The sequence below is a fragment of the Leptonychotes weddellii genome, chromosome 2 (genome assembly GCF_054177405.1).
Source record: "Leptonychotes weddellii isolate Sample4059 chromosome 2, ASM5417740v2, whole genome shotgun sequence".
In the NCBI taxonomy this organism is placed as follows: Eukaryota; Metazoa; Chordata; class Mammalia; order Carnivora; family Phocidae; genus Leptonychotes; species Leptonychotes weddellii.
In genome coordinates, this window is record NC_138370.1 from 23,405,217 (window position 1) to 23,421,900 (window position 16,684).

General features: G+C 38.1%; 1 protein-coding gene across 1 annotated transcript in view; it reads right to left on the reverse strand.

The window, feature by feature from the left end:
• The window catches only part of PPP2CB (protein phosphatase 2 catalytic subunit beta), a 37,197-nt gene that overhangs the window by 5,054 nt on the left and 15,459 nt on the right, over nt 1–16,684 (reverse strand). Inside the window, exons 2-6 of the mRNA XM_006731638.2 lie at nt 7,120–7,329; nt 5,858–6,031; nt 3,446–3,535; nt 3,193–3,354; nt 1,351–1,469 (exon numbers count right to left, since the gene is read on the reverse strand). Coding sequence (XP_006731701.2) covers nt 1,351–1,469; nt 3,193–3,354; nt 3,446–3,535; nt 5,858–6,031; nt 7,120–7,329 — 755 coding nt within the window. The remainder of the gene's footprint in view (nt 1–1,350; nt 1,470–3,192; nt 3,355–3,445; nt 3,536–5,857; nt 6,032–7,119; nt 7,330–16,684) is intronic.

Below are 16,684 nucleotides of genomic sequence, written 5' to 3' on the forward strand. Positions count from 1 at the left end.
CAAGAGTCAGATGCTCAACCAACTGAGCCACCCAGGTGGCCCATCAATCTGATGGTATCTTTTTTTTTTTAAAGATTTTTATTTATTTATTTGTGTGAGAGAGAATGAGAGAGAGCACATGAGAGGGGGGAGGGTCAGAGGGAGAAGCAGACTCCCTGCCGAGCAGGGAGCCCGATGTGGGACTCGATCCAGGGACTCCGGGATCATGACCTGAGCCGAAGGCAGTCGCTTAACCAACTGAGCCACCCAGGCGCCCTGATGGTATCTTTATTAAAGAAACAGACACACAGGGGAGAGTGCCATGTGAAGACAGAGACTGGGGTGATGCATCTATAAATCAAGGATTGTAGGAGCCACCAGAAGCTAGGGAGAGGCAAGAAAGGATCCTCCTCTAGAGCTTTTACAACATCATCCTGCCAACACCCTGATTTCAAATTTCTAGCCTCCACAAACGTGAGAATAAATTCCGTTAAGGCACCCACTTTGTGGTAATCTGTTACAGCAGCCCTAGGAAACTAATACACAGATTAATCAATAAAGGGTATATAACCCTCAATGATACCAGAGCTTTAAACACAATCTCTAATCAAATACTGGCTGATCAAGTTACTCTTTGACCCAGGAGCAACTCCTAGGAAGCCAGGCTTAAAACCCCAATCACATACATCTCTGACAGTCTGGGAAATGACACTATGTGCATCCTTAAGGTTGCACTCTCTCAGGACTAATCAAACAAGGAAAATCCAAGGTACTAGTGTGCTTGGTTGAACTGTGAGCCAAAATATAAATTCTTCCAACTCTGATAGCAACTTCTTAGCCACAGACATTCCCAGTGATCTTACTGGATTAGGGTGAACCCTAAAATTTCAATGACCAAGGAGGCCTGAGCACAACCTCTGAACAATAAGTGGCTTGTGCCCACCCAGAGGGAACCTCTAAATAACTCTGTTGTTTGGTTAACAAAGGCTTAGCCATTAAACCCAGGAAAATATCTGAGCAGGGCCCAAGGTAGAATGACTGTGGAGTAGTTTCTGAACAAGGGATGTGGAAAGACGGGGAGGGAAGAGGTTATGGCTCAAATTCCACAGATTCTGGCTATTACTGAAATTTAGTACATTTTCTAGAATGTTTCTCCATGGGCTGTATGCATTTTGGACAATATTCAAAAACCTACAATAACTGTTTAAAATAACCTTCCAGTTAAATGACTGTTTCTGTTGGGAAGAGGGTTTGCCACGTTCCTCATTCTAGTATTCCAGAAGCAGAAATCCTCTAATTTTAATAAACTACATTTAAAATTTTCTTTCTAAAAGCAATTATATACAATTTAAAAAATTTTCATTTACTTACAAGGAGTATTTTAAAGTGTCATCTAATTCCATGATAGCAGCCTGGTTCCCACAACGGTAACAGTAATTGGGTGCACTGAAAATGGTAACCACATTCCGATCATGACACCAATTGTATCCCTGCAGCATTAAAAAAAACCCAAAAAATAACACTTCACTATAAAATTATAATCTTGACATGGGTCCGTTTAGAAAACTACATTCAAAAATTACAGATATTCTTGGTGGAAATGTCGTTTTCTCTGCTCCCTTATATGGTATCCATCCTTAACTCTGGGCACCTGCACGGAATACCCCACTGCTGGGCCCAGGGTACTGTGCCACGGAGCTCAAGAACAGCATCGTTCTATTTACATCTACGCTTTGGCTCTTGGCTCAGATATGTATTAAAATTTCTTCCACAACGATGGAAGATTTCTTAGTTTTTCCTTCTATCAGTTATTGCTTTATATATTTTGAATCTATTACTAGGTAAACACAAGCTCAATTATTTCTTCCCTACAGAACTGGGCCAGTTTTCATCAATAATGACCTTTTATTTCTATATATACTTTTTAACTCAAAGGCTATTATGATGCACATTATTAGCTGTATTTTGGGTAATTCTCTAATTGATATATCAACATACCATTTTCCCTCTACTTCTAGTCTGTAGTGTCATTATTATGTTTTATTTTTAATTTTTATTTTTTTCATTATGTCTTAGATTCCTCTCAAGTAGCAGCTGAATTTTGATTGTCTAATTCCGAGTCTCAGGATTTTAGGGACGTAAAAATTTTCATCCATTCACATTTGTTATGATTACTGATATAATTAGGTTATCTTTACCATATGAATTTATATTCCTTGTTAACCATGTTCTCACTCCTCCTGCCTCAATTGGGTTGAAGTTTTCTCTAACATCTTGAAGCCACTCCCTGATTTAAAAGAATAAAATTCTATTTATACTCCTTTAGTATTTATAAAATAGTAACATCATGGTAGAGAAATCTGGCAGCCAGCAGCTTAACTAAGTGATTCAAGCAGAGATTCCATGACCCTAACATGACGCACTGAAAGCACGTCCCATCATGCTGTGGCATGCCTGCCAAATATGCATACCCCGAGTCATAAGGCAACATCAATCAAACCACAGGTGAAGGATACTTCTACAAAATGTAGCCTTTAAAAATGTAGAGATTATGCAAAACAAAATCCGAGGAATTATTTCCACACCAAAGGAGACTGAATACAGCATGATCCTGGATGAGATTATACATGGACATACACGACTGAATTTTCCTATCAAGAACATTAGTGAGTTACTAAAAAATTCAAATGAAGGGTTTAGATCATAGTACTGTATCAATGCAAATTCTGGACTGTGATAATTATACTGTAGTAACATAAGAGAACATCTTTATTTTTGCAAAATATACATGGAAATTTGGAGGTAAAGGAGCACCATGTCTGCAACTGACATTCAAATATTTTAAAAGAAATGTGTATGGAGGAAGGGAAGCTGGAAGATAGAGATAGAATACTAAAATACGAAAATATATTTGAGGCATCAGTGTAGGATACAAGAGAATTTTTTGATAATATTTTTGAAACTTTCCTCTATGTCTAAATTAATTTCCAAAGTGAGTTATAATTTTGCTCTGGCCAACTAGTACTTTCCCCTATTTGCTAAAACCAGCTCAATTTTTTCTCCTTTCATTTAGGTAATAGGGAGGAAATGTTTCATGAAGCCTTATTACAGAGATATATATTTATTAGAAATTAAGATCATCAATAAAGAAAACACTTCTTCCATTTAAAAAAAAACCAAAACAAAACATCATCCTGTGGGAAAAAGACGTACCTCCATTACAAGTTGGTGAGCTCGAGAAACCAGTGTGAGACCATTGGCATGGTTAAATGTTTCAGAAATGTCCTGTCCAAATGTGTAGCCAGCACCACGTGGTGAGATACCCCACCCACCACGATCATCTGGATCTGACCACAACAGATCACACATTGGGCCCTGGCCAAGAAAATTAAGTACATGTTATTTCATTTAGCTTTACCACAATGTGGTTATATTTCTTTGTTTTTAAAATTAAAACCAAGTTTACCTCGTGTGGAACTTCTTGTAAACGATCCAAAGCTCTTATATGATCCAGTGTATCTATGGATGGAGAGAGGCCACCGTGGAGGCAGAATATCTGTTTGTGAATTAAAAAAAAAAAAAAAGAAGAAAAAGCTTTATTAAATGCTGAAAGTTAATGGAGAGTAAATAAATAATGGTTACAAAATGTAAATCCTAATAGCTCTTCTTTTCAAAATAAAATTTAATAATATTCACTGTGGAAAATTTATAAAATACAATGGAAAAGGAAACAAAAATCAATTAGAGAGCTACTGATACTTTAAAATATTTCTTTTTTCCTTATAATCAATCCTAAGTATTTTGTATAGTATTTTTTCCCCTTCTCTAGCAAATGGGACCTCCATTCTTGTGACTCACCATTACATTTTCTGCTAACATATACAATTTTTTTGTTTCTCTTACAGCAAGGACAGTACCAATTCCTATTATTGGCTCCAATAGTTTTTCAGCTTTCGTAAGAGTTCTCTGAGTACAGAATCATGTTGTTAGCAAAAATATTTAATTTCTTCTCCATGTTTATACCCTTTGATTCTTTTTAATACTCAGTGCACTGGCTAGGATTTCCAAAAAATCCTTGAAAATAAAATTTTTCAGTTTGTTTTTGGTAAAATCTCTATTCCCACACCCATCCTTAGGGATTTTGTATCAGAGAGAATAGTAATACAAGTTTTAGAGGGCATTTTTCTCCCAATTTTGAAGAAATTTCTGATATTTTGCTGATTAAGTATAGCCAGTATAAGTTTCTTTATTCAATTAATGTTATTTTATTTTACTACTTAAAAACTGAGTTTTATTTTTTGGTGCTTGCCATGTCTGGTTTGGTATTGAGGTTATACTAACTTCACAGAATAAATTTTGAAGCTCTTCATCTTTTCCTAAGCTCTAGAACACAGAAATTATATGTATGTTCCTTAAAGGTTTGGTAGAATTTGCCTAGAAAACTATCCAGACCTGGTTACTTTTCCAATTTCTTCTAAGTTTGGTAGTCTATTTACATTGGCCTAATTTCTTCAAAAACTATTTTGCTGTAGTAAATTTCATCTTTTCAAGTGCACCAGAATAAAGCTGTACCCTAGGTTATTGTGATACACAAGCACATCCATATTGATAGTCATGCCGTATTTCTCATTCCTAGTGATTTTCTGGTATCCATTTGTGTGTTTTTTTTTTAAAGATTTATTTATTTGGGGGGCGGGGGAGGTGCAGAGGGAAAGAGAGAATCCTAAAGCAGATTCCCCGCTGAGCTGGGAGCCTAACTCAGGGACTTGATCCCAGGACCCTGAGATCATGACCTGAGCCAAAATCAAGAACTGGATGCTTAAACGACTGAGCCACCCAGGCACCCCTCCATGTCTGCTTTTATCTTTAATCCTTTAAGCTTATTTTACTATGGTTTCTTTGAGTTAAATGTTTATTTCACATTTCCTTTAATTTTTCTACAAAATGAATGGGAGACTATGAATTTCCTTGTGTTTTATCCCTGTTTACACCCAAAAATTTTGGTTTACATCATACTTCCATTGTCATTTAGAAATAATTTGTGAACTCTTGAAGTCCACATTGTTTTCTTTCATTTTAGCCAAGTCTAGGCAAAATATTGTCCTTTGAAATTAATTACTGCAGTGTCCAATATCACGGCTGGGAAAAATGTGGACTGTCAGGACCACAAAGAAAAGGCTATAACCAAATTATGAGTGGATCTATTATGCCCATGACAATTCTAGGCTTTTATACAGTTTAGGAACTGTAGACTTGTACCACATATTATTTATTTTTTGGTACTGTATGTTTCATATTTAAAGTTAAATCAGTTCATGTTCACAGTGATTATCTCTTAGAAACTAGGATAATAGAAACTTGCACATTTTTATATTTTGAATGTTTTACAGTGTGTCTATAATACTCATTACAGGTGGAAATAAAGCATGCACTTCTTAATGAAGATGTAATACACAATATTGCTGCTTGTAACTACCATGAAAATAGGAATAAAAAAGTTATTAATGGCAACCAGCAAACACTGTGTATATGTAATGGAGCTAGTTTTAAAAAAACAGCTTTGCTTTACTAGTATTGTACTTCAGGGTCTTAAGCATTTATTTATGATATTTGTCTATAACAGAAAAAGCGTATTGGCAAATTCTTTGGCAAAAATATTTACACACATATCTGAGAACAACAGGGAAATCTGCTGGTCACAATGTGCATAAAACTTAACCTAATTCTCTACTCTGAAATTTTAATTATAAGGAAAAGAGGCAGAAAAGGCCAAGGAGATTTGGAAATCATGTCATGTAAATCTAAACCCTAACTTGCTAATAGAAAATCTTTTCTTACTTTTATTCCTCCCCCACCCACCATAGAAGCACATACACACCTGTCCATCTACTAAAGCTGTAAGTGGAAGATAATCAAATAGATCTGTAAAATATTTCCAAACATTGGCATTTCCATACTTTCGTAGACATTCATCATAAAAGCCATATACTTGGGTAATTTGTCGGCTTTCGTGATTTCCTCTCAATATTGTAATGCGTTCTGGATAACGCACCTGCAGGAAAAGCAAAAGAAATTCATGGTACAAAGCATATTTTTACTAGTGTTATGTTAAGCACATTAACTTCTGACCCATTTCTTTAAATGGTTCTTTTGTGTGCTGTTGCATTAAATGCTAATTCTTATTCAGAATTAAAAATTTTCTCATTCACTGCTGACTGACCTTTGAAATATTTATATTCCTTCGTCTTCATTACTATTTATACCACCCTTATTGGAACCCTTACTAACTGATATCTATGTTATTATAATAAAATTGTATCTGATTCTTGGTCTTTAATATCCTCTTCATCCTCAATCACCAGTCTTCTAGGTCTTTCCAGAACACTATGTCTTACTGCTGAATGGATACTGATGGTCAAAGATTTGGACCAGAGACAAACTCCTTTTTATACTAACTTCTCTCTCCCCCTTCAACTTTTATTTCCCACAGAAAGACTGTATTTGCTAACAAAAACAGGCCCTTGCCAAATCTGGGCAAGATTTCAAATGTATTTAGAGTTTCCTTTTCATAACAAAACACAGAGACATACCTTACAGCATACTATTTAGTTAGGGATGTGTCTGATAGGAAGTATGAAAAAGCAGCAGATTCTGTTAACCAAATTAACCTAAAAGCTGCAAATGCATACTTCAATTTATACATATTTATTAACTATCCATTATGTGCCCCAAATTAAGCTCACTGTTTAAAGCTAGGTGCCAGGTCCACATAAATGTAATACATGTGAAGTGATAAAAGATATGAATTGTGTGATAGAAAAAAAGACACAGGAATAACAGACTTCTGAAGGCAAGAATTAAATTGACTGTTTATGAGGGATACCTGCTTAAGTAAAAAATGGTTCCAAGACTTCAGCTGTGGACTACCTAAGGGAGTGATTTACCAGAAGTAGGCAGGACACACTAAATGTTTAATTTTCATTTCTCTCTCTTTTACAAGATGTAAAACCAACTATTATATTTTAAGGGGCTATAAACGGAATGGATAAAATATAACAGAAGATATGCAATATTGCCATCTTCCCCTTTTGCAGGTTTAAAGGTTGGAAAAAAAAAAAAACTGAATTTCATTCATCATACCTTTAATGCCACAAGAAGAGTCACAGTCTCCACTGAGTAATAGCCTCTGTCTACATAGTCGCCCATGAATAGATAGTTTGTATCTGGTGATTTTCCACCAATTCTAAAGAGTTCCATAAGATCATGGAATTGACCATGCACATCTCCACACACGGTAACAGGACAACGAACTTCTTGCACATTTGATTCTTTTGTTAAAATTTCCTTAGCCTGTTAAAAAAAGAAATGAAATTAAAAGCATCATTTCTTGCATATTAAAAGAAAATATTGGGGAAAAAAAGATGAAATGAACCTTAGGAAATCATAAAACTAAAACGACAAGAGATACCAATTTACATCTACTAGGACAGCTAAATTTAAAAGGTAACAAATGTTTCTGAGGATGTGAAGAAATTGGAACTCTCACACACTGTTGGTGGGAATGTAAAGTGGTACAGCTGCCGTGGAAAACAGTCTGGCAGTTCCTCAAAACATTAAACATAGAATTACCATGTGATCCAGCAATTCTGTTCCTAGATATATGTTTAAGAGAAATGAAAACTCAAGTTTACACATGTTCATGGCAGCTTTATTCATAATAGCTAAAAAGTGCAAACTACCCAAATGTCCAATTAAGTGATGAGGGGATAAATAAAATGTGGTGTTACTCGTTCAACGGAGTATTATTCAGCAATAAAAAGTACTGATACATGCCACAACTCTGAACACACTGTTAAGTGCAAGAAGACCGTCACAAATGGCCATATATATTATGACTCCATTTACGTGAAGTGTCCAGAGAGACAAATATACAGAAACAGAAAGCTTAGTGGTTGCCTAGGGCTGAGAGGACTGGGGGATAAAAGCTAAGAGGTACAGGGCGCCTGGGTGGCTCAGTTGGTTAAGCAACAGCCTTCGGCTCAGGTCATGATCCTGGAGTCCCGGGATCGAGTCCCGCATCGGACTCCCTGCTCAGCAGGGAGTCTGCTTCTCCCTCTGATCCTCCCCCCTCTCATGCCTAACTCTCTGTCTCATTCTCTCTCTCAAATAAATAAATAAAATCTTTAAAAAAAAAAAAAGCTAAGAGGTACAGGGGTTCCTTCTGTGGGTAATGAAAATATTCTAATATTGTGGTGATGGATGTACATTATCTGACTATACTAAAAGCCAGGGAGCCGTATACTCGACATGAATGCATTGCATTCATTAGGAATATATCAATAGAAATTCTATCTCAAAAGCTGTTTTTTGGGGGCACTTGGGTGGTTCAGTCGGTTAAGCATCCAACTTGATCTCAGCTCAGGTTCTGATTTCAGGGTTGTGCGTTCAAGCCCTGTGCTGGGCTCCACGTTGGGCATGGAGCCTACTTAAAAACAAAACTTTTTTTTCCCCAACAAATAATCTTATTTGCATTTTTAAAAAGGTTAATAAAAGTTAGAAATCAGTTATTCAAATTTTTGGTAAACAGACACCTTCCTACCAATTCATAGGCTAACCTTCAATTTCCTTATTCCAACTATTTTATATATTAGTCAAATTAACATATACCATTGGAGGCCCTGAAGGACAGAATTTATATATAAACAATGGCAAATTAAACAAATGGACTAAATTCAAGTTCATTACACCTCACCTACCCAGCAACTTTGCCTAATAGAAAGAGCCCAGAATCAGAGAAAATTAAAAAAGGCCTCTGAAGTAATAAAACAGATTATGATAAAAATATACGTACCTCCCCACCAATCTGCCAGAAGTCTCTTAGGTCTTCTTCTGGCCCTATTGTTATGTGCAAAATTCTAATAAGCTACTTATAGTTTCCAGATCCATGGCAGATTAGGAACAGAAAACCAAAAGAACAAGAGGTAGGAACTGGGACCAAGAGTAAGAAACAGCCTGAGAGTGAGGGTGATGGTAAAGAAAATGACATGGCAACAGAAGTCAAACACTAAGGATGAAACTTAGAGTAGGACCCGGTAGAGGAGAGCTGAGACTGGTAGGAGAGTAGAATTTTAGGGACATTTCTCCGCCTTGCCAGATGGGATCATCTAAAGAGCATTTAAAAACATGAATTTTGAGTTTCTATACATAAGTTCCTATTGCTTGCATCTCTGTCAACAGACTTTAACATTCTTGCTAATGGGTGTGAAACAGTATCTTTTAATTTGCACCTCTAATAGGTATAGTTTTTTTTAAAAAGCAGCTTTTTAGGTTTATTGGGTGTGTGTGTGTGTGTGTGAGAAATGCCTAACTCACAAAATTAGGCTTTCTATTTGGTTGTTTATACTTTCCCTATAGATTGTACTGATTTTTGCTCTTTATGGTCTGTGCTGCTTGGGTCTTGTTTTAGAAATTGTTCTCCTGGGGCGCCTGGGTGGCTTAGTCGCTAAGTGTCTGCCTTCGGCTCAGGACATGATCTCTGGGTTCTGGGAAGGAGCCCTGCGTGGGGCACCCTGCTTCGCTGGGAGTCTGCTTCTCATGCTCCCTGTCCCTACCCCCACCCTTGTGTGCACTCTCTCTGTCTCAAATAAAGAAATAAAATCTTAAAAAAAAAAAAATTGTTCACACAGAGGTCAAAAAAGGCATTCCTGCATTTTTATTCCAGTTTTGTTTGCCACACTTAACACGTCTTTAATTCAGCTGGAATTTGTTATATGATACAATGTAGGGTTTCATTTTTTTTAGAAGATTTTATTTTTAAGTAATCTCTACACGCAATGGGGGCTCGAATTTACAACTCCGAGATCAAGAGTCCCATGCTCTCTGACTGAGCCAGGCAGGTGCCCTGTGATTCATTTTTACTTTATTTTTCCTAATGGCTAGTAGCTGGCCTAGCATTATTTATTTATTTATAATAGTGCCATCCTTTTGTAAAGACCCACGTTCTGTTTTCTGCTTTCTTACCTGCACTGGAAACGACCCTGGACACCCTCTCAGATTCCCTTATAATTCTTTTCCTGAAGATGCTGCCTGTCTTTTGACCTGTACTGCTGTCATCACGGATGGTGCCCTGAGCTGGCCAAAATCTCAGCTGAACTTGTGGACCTGCCTGGCCCTCCCTCTGAGCCCTAACTCTGCCTTTGCTGCTCCTCTATTTCCAGACGCGGATGGAATGCCACATGGTGGGATGGGGGGTCTGGCTTCTTGAGCAGGGGCTGAAGGAGGGATGTGCAATCTGGAAATAGGTAGAAGTCACCTCATGGAGTGCACCTTGACTAGTGGCAGAGAGAGAATGAAAGCAACAGGGAAAAACCGCCAGCCTGGTTCTTCCTTTCATGACCTCTCCGAGGTATTTGTCTGGATTCGGCAGAAGACCCACCTCCCAAGGTAATCCATCATGTATCACCCTGCTTCATAGCTTTCTCGCCTGATTTTTTTGCCTCCCCCTTATCTAGCTGGGCTTGCACAGTCCCTAAATGAAGTGTCAGCATCTTAATCCTTGCCTCAGATCCCCTTCTCACTGCTCTACTGCCCGTGTCAATAAAAGTCTGAGTTAATTACTATGAGAAACCAGGGTAAGAGGGAAGTGAGGCTCCCTTCTTTATTCCTTTTATTCAAAATTATCTATTTTTGATCCCTTCATTAAGCCTGCCATATGAATTTTAAAACTAATTTTGTCAAAGCCTATTAAAACTTTGTTGAGATTTTTGACTCAAATTGCATTGAATTTATATGTATTTGTAGTCATCTTTAGAATACTGTCTTTCCAATGATGAATATGGTATTACACATTTAGATTTCCTTTATTCTTCAATTTCTTAATTGTCTAATAACGTCTACTCATTGCTATCAGATGTAATCCAAAGTAATTTATATTTGATACTATTCTGGGACTTTAAAAATATCTCTTACGCCAGATTTTTAGGAATACTTAAAACTTTATAGAGTCTCTTGGATTTTTCCTATATACTACAGAATGACAATTCTGTTTTTTTTCCCTTTATAAATCTTTTTTTTTTTTTTAAAGATTTTATTTATTTATTTGACAGAGAGAGAGAGATAGCGAGAGCAGGAACACAATCAGGGGAAGTGGGAGAGGGAGAAGCAGACTTGCCGCCGAGCAGGGAGCCTGAAATGGGACTCGATCCCAGGACCCTGGGATCATGACCTGAGCCGAGGGCAGACGCTTAACGACTGAGCCACCCATGCGCCCAATCCCTTTATAAATCTTAACAATTACTAATGTCATAGTCTGTTTGGCCTGCTCTAACAAAAATGCCATAGATTGGGTAGCTCAGGAACAACAGAAATTTATTCCTCACAATTCTGGAAGTCTAAGATCAAGATTTCCTGAAACTTAGTAAGATCAAACTCCTTCAATCTATTATTAAGTCATAATTTCTTAAGGTAGGGGAAATTTTAAGGTGATGGGGATTAAGAAGTACACTTGTGATGAGCACCAGGTGATGTATGGAGTGTTGAATCACTATATTGTACACCTGAAACTAATATAACACTGTATGTTAAACTGGAACTTAAAATTTAAAAAAATTAAAAAAATTTTTTAAGGGAGGGAGGGAGGTGGGGCAGAGGAAGAGGGAAAGAATCTTAAGCAGGCTCCACACCCAGCATGACGCCCAATGTGGGGTGCAATCTTAAAACCCTGAGCTCATGACCTGAGCCAAAATCAGATGCCTAACTGGCTGAGCCACCCAGGTGCCCTTTCTTTTTTGTTGTCACCTGCATTCCTTGTAATTATCTTAAGTCTTAACTTTCAAGGCAGTTAGATTTTTTTTCGGCTACATCTAGTCTGCTTTTCTTGTTACTACTACCAGTTTTGCCCTCAATTTGTTTCCTACATATTCAGCTCGTGCTATGCTTTTGTTTTCAATCTTATTTAATCCACATCATAGTGAACTGTTTTATAACTTGGGCACATCTGGATAATTTCTTTCTGTTCCTTAGGATAAGGTTTGCTTTTTAAATTTTGTGTTCTTTGTATATTTCCCAAGCAGTGTTTCTTCCTTGCTTGCTGTTATTTGCTTGCCATGCTGTTCTCACTCTGTTGCTGAGCTATCAGTTGAAACCTTCTATTTACGCCAACATATTTTGCGGCATTTATTAACTCCCACTCTACCACATGTGAGACTGGTTTGTTTTCCCCCAAAGAACCACAGGTTTAAAGTCAAGGTAGTTAATTTCAATTCTTTTTTTAGCCAAGAGATGGGGTGAGAGGGCTCACAAGGGAGAGTGTGGGGTCTAGAATACCTATAAACTGTATTCACTTCTGAAGATTTTTAAGGCTCACTCCATTGTGGAGAGGAATACTCTCAAACCTTGGACAAGTTCCCCAATCAATGTGTTGTCTTAGTTTGGGCAGCCTTGATGCATTTAATTCTGTCCCTGTCGGATAGCCATTTCCACTATTTCTCAGACAAAAGAGGAATGAGCTCAAGATCCCATTTAGCTGTCTCCTTTCAGAGATACTGGGATATCAAAAAAAACCCCTCTGGGTTTTGCTGGCTCACCCACATGGCTTGGAGTGGCAGGGTATAGTGAGGAGTGGTACCTCATTGTGTCACTCAGTGATCCCAGCCCTGGGCTGTGCCTCTTTTCAGTTATTGATTATTTCCTGTCGTTTAACTTTTTCCTGTTGTTCATGTCATTAACAACATTAACAGAAAAAAACAACAGGTAATTACCCATTTTCCTCGGTGTTGGCCAGACCACATCTGGAGTAACCTGATGCATTAGGTGGTGAATAAAGAGGGGCAGGGACTACAAAAATATGCTTCTTTTCCATTCATGAGGTTGGCAAAAATGACATTTACCCACTGTTAGCAAGGTTATTCTCTATTTTTTTTTTTTTAAGCAAGGCTATTCTCATACCCTACCGGTGAGAACGCACATTTATACATCTTCTTTGGAAAACAACTGACAGTAGCTAACAAAATGTAAAGTGATCTGAGGCGAAGACTGCTGAACCTCAATATCTACTCTCCTCTTCCTTCTCCACAATTAATCTAATTGTACTCAAGGCAGCCATAACAAATACCACAGCCTAGGTGGCTTTCAACAACATAAACTGCTTCCTCACAGTTCTGAAGGTTGGAAAGTCCAACATCAAGGTGCCAGCTGACTCGATTCCGGGTGCGGACCCTCACCCTGTTCTGCAGAGGCACGCCTTCTGCACCTCACATGGGATTGTGTGAGAGACAGACATCATCTCTTTAGTGTCTCTTCTGATAAGGGCACTAATCCCATTCGTGGGAGCTTGACCCTCCTGACCACAAACTACCTCTCAAAGGCCCCACCTCCAAATACCACCACTTTGGTAATTAGGCTTCATATATAAATTTTGGGAGGACACAAATATTCAGTCCGTGGCACCAGCCTCTCATGCAGCTACCAATGGCCACGAGACTAAGTTCTGGTCAGTGAGATGTAAGGAGTGTTACGTGGGAACCAGAAAGTTTCCTTAAGGAGGGGACATGCCCTTCAACACTCTCCATTCTGTTTCCTGGAATGTTTATGTGACGACGGCTGGAACTCCAGAAGCCACGCCGGACCACAAGGACCAGAGCAGAGCGCTGGAAGATGTGGCAGGCTGAAAAAACACCCACAAAGATATATTCACTTCCTAATCACCAAAACCTGTGTCTGTGACCTCACACGAAAAAGATGCGATTAAGGATTTTGACAGGAGCAGTTTATCCTAGATTATCTAGATTATCCTGACAGGCCCTAAATGAGGCAGAGGGGGTTTTGGGGGACACACACACACACACAAGACAGAATAAAGTGATGCGGCCAAGGAATGCCAGCAGTCACCAGAAGCTCTAACAGGCAAAGGACAGACTGTCCCCAAGCTTCCAGAGGGTATGTGGCCCTGCTGACACCTTGATCTTGGACTTCTGGCCTCCAGAGCTATGAGACAATATACATCCGCGGTTTTAAGCCAGCCAGTTTGTAGTAATTTGTTGCAGCAACCACAGAAAAATAACACAGCAAGTGTCTGGTTTCCTAGCAACTCTGTAGAGCTACCATATCACCCCCTGGAGTGGTTATCTCCGGATCTGCCTATACCTAAGAAAAATATAAAAACTGCTACTTTGGTTAAGCCCTTACTTTGGGTTTTCTGTTACACATATGAAACCTAATGCTGATATCTGATATAAAGGGCATTTGATATATAAATGAAAAAGGCAAGTCTAAAACTACTACATGATCACCTGTTAAGTAAGGAAAACTGTCTAGGAGTTCCACTCTAAGAAGCTACTCTACTAATTTTTAAATATGTTAGGTTCTCCAAATAGCTGGTTTAGATCACAGGGGCAAAAAACTTATAGCACAGTCAGCCAAGTCCAGTGAAACCACTAATGCATCGGGGTGGTAAAGAACAAAGTCCTTAAGGAGTTTACAAAAGCCAAATCCCAAAGTCAACAGGATCCTAGTAAAATAGCTGAAGATTGAGAAAACAATCAGCAGAAGTCTTTCAAAAGCAACATAACCTCCTGCAATGGAATTACCAACTGGAAAAAAAGTCAATGGCAACAAGCTTAAAATGAGAAAATCATCGTCATTTACTTAGAGCAAGCAACAAGTAATTTGTTTTTCAAGTTAAACAGGAGTAAGTAACCAAAATTTTGCAGAAAGTGTTAAAGAGAATCCTCAAGTCATAGAACATTAAGAATTTAACAAGCTAATCACATGTAAAAATCCACTAAAGGAAACATTACCAAAAACAAAGGAAAAATTATTTAACATATAGTATCCTGTATGGGACAACATTCATCAGGCTGATAAACTGCTCACTTTGATGTACATCATACATACACAGCAATCACCTGACACATCAAAATATTCCTGAATGTAATGTTCATGTGTACATGTAACAAACATTTGTAAAGTGTCTGTTGTAGGCCAGGCACCAGAGATAAAGAGAGGAACAGGTAAACTCTCTAGCATCAACAGGCTGGCTTAGACGGGCTCAACCAAACAAAATAAAAATTTCTGAGCCTGGGTGGCTCAGTTGGTTAAGCCGTCTGCCTTCAGCTCAGGTCATGATCCTGGGGTCCTGGGATTGAGCCCCACATTGGGCTCCCTGCTCAGCAGGGAGCCTGCTTCTCCCTCTCCTCCCTGCTAGTGCTCTATCTCTGTCTCTCAAATAAATAAAATCTTTAAAGAAAAAAAAAATTCTGTATACAAAAAGAGATAAAGGAGAAGCCTGGGAAAATATTTATAGCACACAAGATAACAGAAACATACTGACATCTAGCATCTAAAGATATTTGTAGAATAAAGTATAGTATGTCTAAAAAAATCATTGGCAGTCAGTGTTAAGAGGTCACTTTTTTTTTTTTTTTTTAAAGATTTTATTTATTTGACAGAGAGACACAGCAGAGACAGGGAACACAAGCAGGGGGAGTGGGAGAGGGAGAAGCAGGCTTCCTGCCGACCAGGAAGCCTGAGCAGGGAGCCTGATGCGGGGCTCAATCCCAGGACCCTGGGATCATGACCTGAGCCAAAGGCAGACGCTTAACAATTGAGGCACCCAGGCGCCCAAGAGGTCACATTTTTGAGAAACTATATGAGTATTTGGGATTATAAAGCTCTGATTTAGCCATCTTTGTTTCCATTGTTAAATGAAGAGGGCTTGTAATTATTTTTATACTTATTGACTTAAAATATCATTTAAAGTTGTATTTTCCAGGCACCAGAGTGGCTCAGTCGGTTAAGCGTCTGCCTTTGGCTCAGGTCATGATCTCGGGGGTCCTGGGATCGAGCCCCACGTCAGGCTCTCTGCTCAACAAGGAGTCTGCTTCTCCCTCTCCCTCTGTGCTCTTTCACTCTCAAATAAATAAAATCTTTAAAAAAATATTTATATTCTCCTGTGTTATAACACCAAAAAGTTATTTTTAAGTCTAGGTAAGGAGATTTTTGTAATATTGATGGTTTTAACAGTTCCAAGACTTGTAATATTGAGACTGTTGAAGAAACTTTTTTTGAAATTTGTTTTAATTGCCAATACAGTATCAATACAACAACCTACATAAAGAAAAGCTCTTTTCCACTGGGTATTATACTTAATGAGTCAATGAACATTACATCAAAAACTAATTATGTACTATACAGTGGCTAACTGAACATAAAAAAAAAAAAGCTCTTTTCAGACCTTAAATTTTAAGAGTATAAAGGGGTCAGGAAACTAAAAAGCTTAAAAATTTCTGTATTAATGCCTCTGTTCTGTTGACCTACATGTAAGAGATCTTAATCTCAGGAAACAAACTGAGGGTTGCTGGAGTGGAGGGGGGTGGGAGGGATGGGGTGGCTGGGTGATGGACACTGGGGAGGGGATGTGCTATGGTGAGTGCTGTGAATTGTGAAAGACTAATGAATCACAGACCTGTACCCCGGAAACAAATAATACATTATATGTGAATTAAAAAAATAATAAAAAAAAAAGATCATGTAAGGGTAAGCAGGTTCACATTTCTATAAAGACATGTATCCTATTCACGTCAACTTGTTTTCAGTGACTACTAGTGTCCTATTACAGTAATCCAAAATACTGATGTTAGAATATGTAAAACAGATCACAATGAAAGTTTGCATACATATGGTAGAAATCACAAAGTCTTTATCTCCA